Source organism: Hylaeus anthracinus, unplaced genomic scaffold (genome assembly GCF_026225885.1).
Source record: "Hylaeus anthracinus isolate JK02 unplaced genomic scaffold, UHH_iyHylAnth1.0_haploid 2, whole genome shotgun sequence".
Classification (NCBI taxonomy): Eukaryota; Metazoa; Arthropoda; class Insecta; order Hymenoptera; family Colletidae; genus Hylaeus; species Hylaeus anthracinus.
The window spans coordinates 7,246,554-7,252,553 of NW_026534838.1; the positions used below are offsets into that span (position 1 = coordinate 7,246,554).

General features: G+C 41.0%; 2 protein-coding genes across 2 annotated transcripts in view; one reads left to right on the forward strand and one right to left on the reverse strand.

The window, feature by feature from the left end:
* The window catches only part of LOC128893105 (polypyrimidine tract-binding protein 2), a 265,695-nt gene that overhangs the window by 216,743 nt on the left and 42,952 nt on the right, over positions 1-6,000 (reverse strand). The window lies entirely within an intron of this gene.
* The window catches only part of LOC128893104 (esterase FE4-like), a 9,337-nt gene continuing 7,867 nt past the window's right edge, over positions 4,531-6,000 (forward strand). Inside the window, exons 1-2 of the mRNA XM_054153902.1 lie at positions 4,531-4,821; positions 5,363-5,500. Of these exons, the coding sequence (XP_054009877.1) occupies positions 4,597-4,821; positions 5,363-5,500 (363 nt within the window). The 5' untranslated portion in view covers positions 4,531-4,596. The remainder of the gene's footprint in view (positions 4,822-5,362; positions 5,501-6,000) is intronic.

The following is a 6,000-nucleotide window of genomic DNA, read 5'->3' on the forward strand; positions in this document are numbered from 1 at the left end:
ATTCGTACCTCGGGTGCAATCTTCTGCATACACTTCGGCCCTGCCGTAGGCATGATTGATTCTTCCGCAAGAGATGCGTTTCTGGAAAATTATCATGCCGAAACAAAAGTATAATTCTATCGACTGTTGGAATATAAGAAGAACCTAGACAACAGAGATCCAAAAATGTGTCCACTCGCAGCAATTTCCACGTGGTGAAACCTGGTAATCGATATAACTCGCGACGGAAGATTGTTCGAACAATAAAGTGCAACTTCTTAGACATAAGACTGAAATTTTATTCATTTTTCCCAGATATTTGGAAGACGATGCGAGGGACTTGTATAGGTTTGCTATGGACGTTGTACATAAAGTGATACTTGAAAAGAATTTTAATTCGTTTTCTACAAGTGAAACGAATTACATTTGCACAGAAAATGCACATCCACCCCATATTATTCCTTAAAATAAGCGCGAGTGGCTTACTATTCCTCTGTGCGAGCATAACAAAATGAAAAGAAAGGTAGCGGGAACGCATAGCAGGGGATACGCCTGGTTCATTTAACCCGTGCCATGATTTCTCTCTGACCGACTGGTCACAAGGGCGCAGTAACGCACTAATGAAGTATTTACTATTCTATTACTACGTACAGCGAATTCTCCATCCTATATCGTTCTATGGCTCCTCTCCGACCCCATTTTCTCGTTTGCGTTTCCTCCTGAATCCCTGTGGCTTAAACCAGCCAACTACGATTATAGAGTCGCGAACAGTCTTAACTATTCTGCTTTAGATTTTGAAGCAACTTCTTCAACTCACCATCAAGGAAACAATCATCTCAGTAGTATAAAAACAAATAAATGTCGAAGAGTGTTTAATTTTACAAAGTGTCAAAAGTATCGTTAGTTGTTCCTTGTTGCGAAATCTTTGGGTGTATCCTGGGATGATGACTGCGTCTCTGGGTGACGTTGTCAGCGTTCTGTTTGCCTTCAGCAGTCGCATTGCGTCTTGCAGGGAAAGTGCATCGAATGCTCTATCGATTTACAAAAGAAACTCCTCCTGGGGCTTCATCGTTTGACCCCGAATATGTAACAACGTCAGAGCATAGCTGGCAACAATCAGGTATCTGTGCCTTCATGCACGCAGCCCGTTGTACGCGCTCGCCTGCAGCGTTAACTCTGACGAGGGTCTCTTTCTTTCACTCTGGTGTATACCTTCTCGTTTAATAATAGAAACGTAGTTATTAATTCTGTGCCTTTCTAAAGTAGACTCCCTATTTATCTATTAAGAATAACCGTATGACTTTTGGACTATCAAGTATTCATCTACCATCGATACCTTTTTGCAACTACCGAAAACAACTTGACAGAATCAAGAAGTAAACTAAATAAATGATAAAAACTAGTAGCTGGGCTAAGGGAATTTCTTTATTAACTTTTTAGCTACAGCTGGACTTTTAAACCAGAGTTACTAATGATTGAATATAAATTCACAGTTATTTTAGCTGTGGTGCACCATCGTACGTTTTTTATGGGCACATCAACGGATAGGTAGGATTTGCCAGAAACTCGGTTCACGCTAACGAGAGACCAGCCGACAGGATCGAGCTGTCGGTTCGAATCAATCAAGCTCGTGATCTAGCCGAGCCCCCTAACCGCGAAAACGAAACTTTCGCGGACAGTTTAATGGCAATATCATTATTGCAACCGGTCGTTATTCACTCTAACAAACTGTGCGCCGCGATACATTAATCTCCTGGGACAATGCATCACCGGAGTGCAGTGCTTTCCAGTGCACCGTGCCGTTGCATGTACACGGTATACGCTAAATGATGCATTCTCTATACCTGAGGATACAGATTCGACTCCGCCGATAAGGTCATTTTCAAGAGGATCGTTTTGGATCCTCCGTTGGATCGTTGGATGGTGCAAGTTCGATGTATCAAGATGGCTGAGAGCCTCTGAGGGCATATTTATTTCACGAACCCATAACCCAGGCTACGTTACTGTTTGGCTATAATGTTCCTCTGTAGACCAAAGATCAACTTTAATTCGTTTGCTTGAGCTAGCCATCTATTTTTCAGAAACGTAGTCAGTTCAACGAATCGCGATAGACACTCGTGAATATTCGTGCCAATGTTTCGTGGGTTCTGTATTCGATAGTTTTGCATCAATAGACCTTAGCTCTAAGCTAGTCATCTGACCGATCGCAACCTTACATGTTTCGTGTAACGTAGGATTATTCCCGTTTCTCTAAATGAATAATCCTCCCTTCGTGGTCCATCCGAGTGTTAAGAATATATCTAGTGAAAAAATGTTCGTGCGCCACTTGCCAAACTCTTTGTAAGTCGCAAGAGCGTGCAAAGGAGACCGCGGAAGCTGTTGCTTTAACGTATATTTTCACTTTCATGCAACGAAAGCGCCCCAGCGGCTTCCGTCTTTTTACTTCCCCAAGCGGATCCGCAACTTAAGACCGCCTTTACGCAAAATTAAAGGGATATCCGGCGTGCTTCGCAGGCTTCGAAACCGCCGGGCAACTTCAGGACCCGCCAAAGGGTTTCCGTTTCCACCCTTTTTATTTCCAACGTTTCTCTTTCTCTTGGTTAATTTCACCTTCAGGAAACGGAGAACCAAACGCGTCGCACGAGAAAAACTTGATACCACTCCGCCAGAAGGAAGGTAATTGTTAATTCCTTTGATGGTAACTTCAGGCGGAAAATGTCTTCTTGAAGGTGATTAATAATTAATGGTAACCCGGTGCTGAAACTGCATTATATTACAGCTAAAAGGCATTAAATATGCATCATTCCGGATTAACGTGCTCCGAAGGATATTTCTTTTTCAATTTTCCCTCGCGGTACTCCAACTGTGGGTACTGTATACCCGAAACTACTTGGTTTTTTTTTTTGCAATAAAATGTATGTAACTTTGTATTTTATTCGATCGAGAGAAAATTAGAATAAGGATAAATATTCCTTTCGTGTATTTCTTTTCAAGAATGCTTCTTGCAAGATTACAGTGTGGGTATATTTACTCTGCAAGTTTCGACTGCCATAAGCGCGAAGCGAATCGGGGACACGGAAGCTATTTTTCCTGGATGAACTTCCCATGTATTATTCACACTTGGACCTCTGATATTTCACCCCTGAATGCTCTAACGGGCTCAGAAGCAGGGTGGAGGCAGGAGGTGGAGCTCGATACCCAGGATAATGTTCGACAACGGTAATCTCGGTGGAAGAGGGTGATTTCGCTTTTTCAAAAACGTCGTGTTGTGGCCAATTATACTCCAGCTTTGTTAAATGATCCCTAACCAATCGGAGAACCTATATTTTACATCGAATGACACGGATTATTTGCGCAGAAAAAGTTCCAGAAATGATTGAAACAAGGAAACCCCACGAATCCCTCTCCCCCTTAAACTTATCCCCCTAACATATCAAGAAATCCTCAGAGGACGCAGACACCCTAGCGAAATCTACGAGGCGATCGCCTGGAAATGATGGGTAAGTGGCAGGCCAGAAATACCAGGCAATCCGGTAGCCTGACACGACTAAAGATTCCAGGGAGTATATCTGCGACCTAGACGCGCACCATAGCCACGGTTACTGGTAATTACAACCCACAACCTATTTTCACGAACTAGCAAGGAGCAACTAGGAGGTATGGCGGGGTGAGGCGCAGAGAAGGTGAGGGCTGAAAGCAGGCAACACGGCATAACTAATGACGAGGAGATAAACGGCTTGGCAAACGACGCGTAACGAGCAAAGGTGCCGTGAAGATTCTGCGTGGAAACGGACCGGAAATTCCCAGGAGAAGCCCCTCGTCAGGAAATTGTTAGAACCTCGACCGGCGGAAACCGGTTCCCCAGCGCAGCTCTACAAGGAAAACACCGAAGGGGAAACAGTGAAACGCCAAGTGGGTGGCTCGTCTGTCGTCAATCGTCAATCGTCAATTGTCAATCCTCACAATTTTGATTTTACCACATTATAACAAGTATTGCTTCAGTTACATCTCTTTATGCAGTCGTTCTCAAATAATTTACCATAGTAAACGATATCACCGACTCTCATAACATTGACTCTGACCTTAACAATCTCCTGTCCTGGAGTTAAGAAAATTATTCGATCGTTAATTGTTAGTCAATCGCTTAATCAATAGTCACTCTTCGAATTTATTATTTTCTCACATTATAACAGCTATCGTAACGTTAAAATTACAATCATTCAACGATTTTAATTCAATCAATAACATAAAGCACATCTCTGTCCGCATAGACGAATAGAACCGCGGAAATGAAAATTAATCATTATCGTTAATCATTTTCTAAAATCAAGCTTACACGCATACAAAGTAAAGTGTATTAGAATCTGTTACCGTATTATCTTACAAATGTAGCTATGAACAATAAAGCAAGTCAAAGTTTTACTCTGATAATATAATCCTGTTAAATAGGAAGAAAAAACCGTCTCTGCGTCACGAAAGTTGGTCACGAGTTTTACTTTGCGCGTCGCCCATTGGAGCTATGTAATTAGATAGCCGGTATCATTTGTTTGAACAGTTTACCGACCAGTACGCAACGAGTTTCGTGACGAGTAAGTACAAGTACAGGTTCCTGGAGAAATGAACAGAACACAGTTTCGATGCTCCAAATCGGAGAATCTCGTACGTTGGTCAGTGATTCTGTTGTTTCTGGCCGTGAGTGGTCTTCATGCTCGGACAACCAGAATCCAGACCAAATTTGGCACGATCGAAGGGTTATGGAGCAGGAGCACCAGAGGAAGGCTCGTGGCGCACTACCTGGGAATCCCTTATGCGGAGCCACCCATTGGCTACCTGAGATTCAAGGTGCGTTTACAAATTTTTTAATAATCCATAGCACAGTAAAGCTTCCCATATCTGCACTAATTGAGGGATGAAATATTATATTATATGAAATTTCGATGTTACTTATGACATCTCACCATCACGATTCATTTTATTAGTTATTATCTTATCTACTTAATTAGATACATAGTTTCAAGGCATAATTGCGAAAATGCTAATTATATCTGGAAGGTATTACCTCGTATCTCTTCCAGACTTTACTATTGTTCTCTGTTTTATCTGAGATATCAATTGAAAAAATGTTAGCTGCTTTCCTGCCTTGTTGTTTCTTTGTGAATTATAAAAAGGAATATTATTTTTGTTCAAATGCACCTACCCACTTACCAATTTAGAATTACTAAGTAGATAAATAGTGCTTTTAATGAGTTCTTTGACATTTGATAATAAGTGCATATCTTTAAATATGTAAATTTACAATATGTTTATCATGTGTTTTTCATACATATAGATTGTCATGTACTTGTCATATAATTACATATTTCTTGCAACTTTTGTTTAACAGGGTCCACAACCTTGGTCCCGGACGTGGAATACTACGTACTATGCCACAAAAGATGGCTCACCGTGCATTCAAAGAGGTTCTAACAAAGAAGTTGTGGGCAGCGAGGACTGTTTATACCTTAACGTTTATGTACCTATAGTAAGCATCAACAAACCATACTACAAAAATAATTTGCTTAAGAATTGATCATAGAAACGTGACACAAGCGATGTGAAACACGAGACCGATTAGATTAGAGCGCAAGGTTAACGCGCCGTTCAGATAAATGTACACAATTCAAGGTGACGTTGTCATACCTCAATTACCGGTCTGAAAAGTCTTTGAATATTTTGCGTCCAAACAATTCGAGCATTCGAACATAAAATGAAGTCATCATATTTAAGTTGTACTGTACTTTTCAAAATTTGGTTCGAGTTGGTAATGCTACTTATTTCCTCTTCACTCTAAACTGGCAAGGGACAATTGTCACACCCCGGTTTTGATAAAATAAAAATCCTATCGAAAACGGTCCTTGAATGTTGCCAAGGATCCTAACTACCTTCCACGAGTGTCAGAGTGGAGTAATTATATGCAGAATATTGATTAATTAATGATAATTACGATGACAGGTGGTGTAGTCAGAACAACTTTGGAACTAT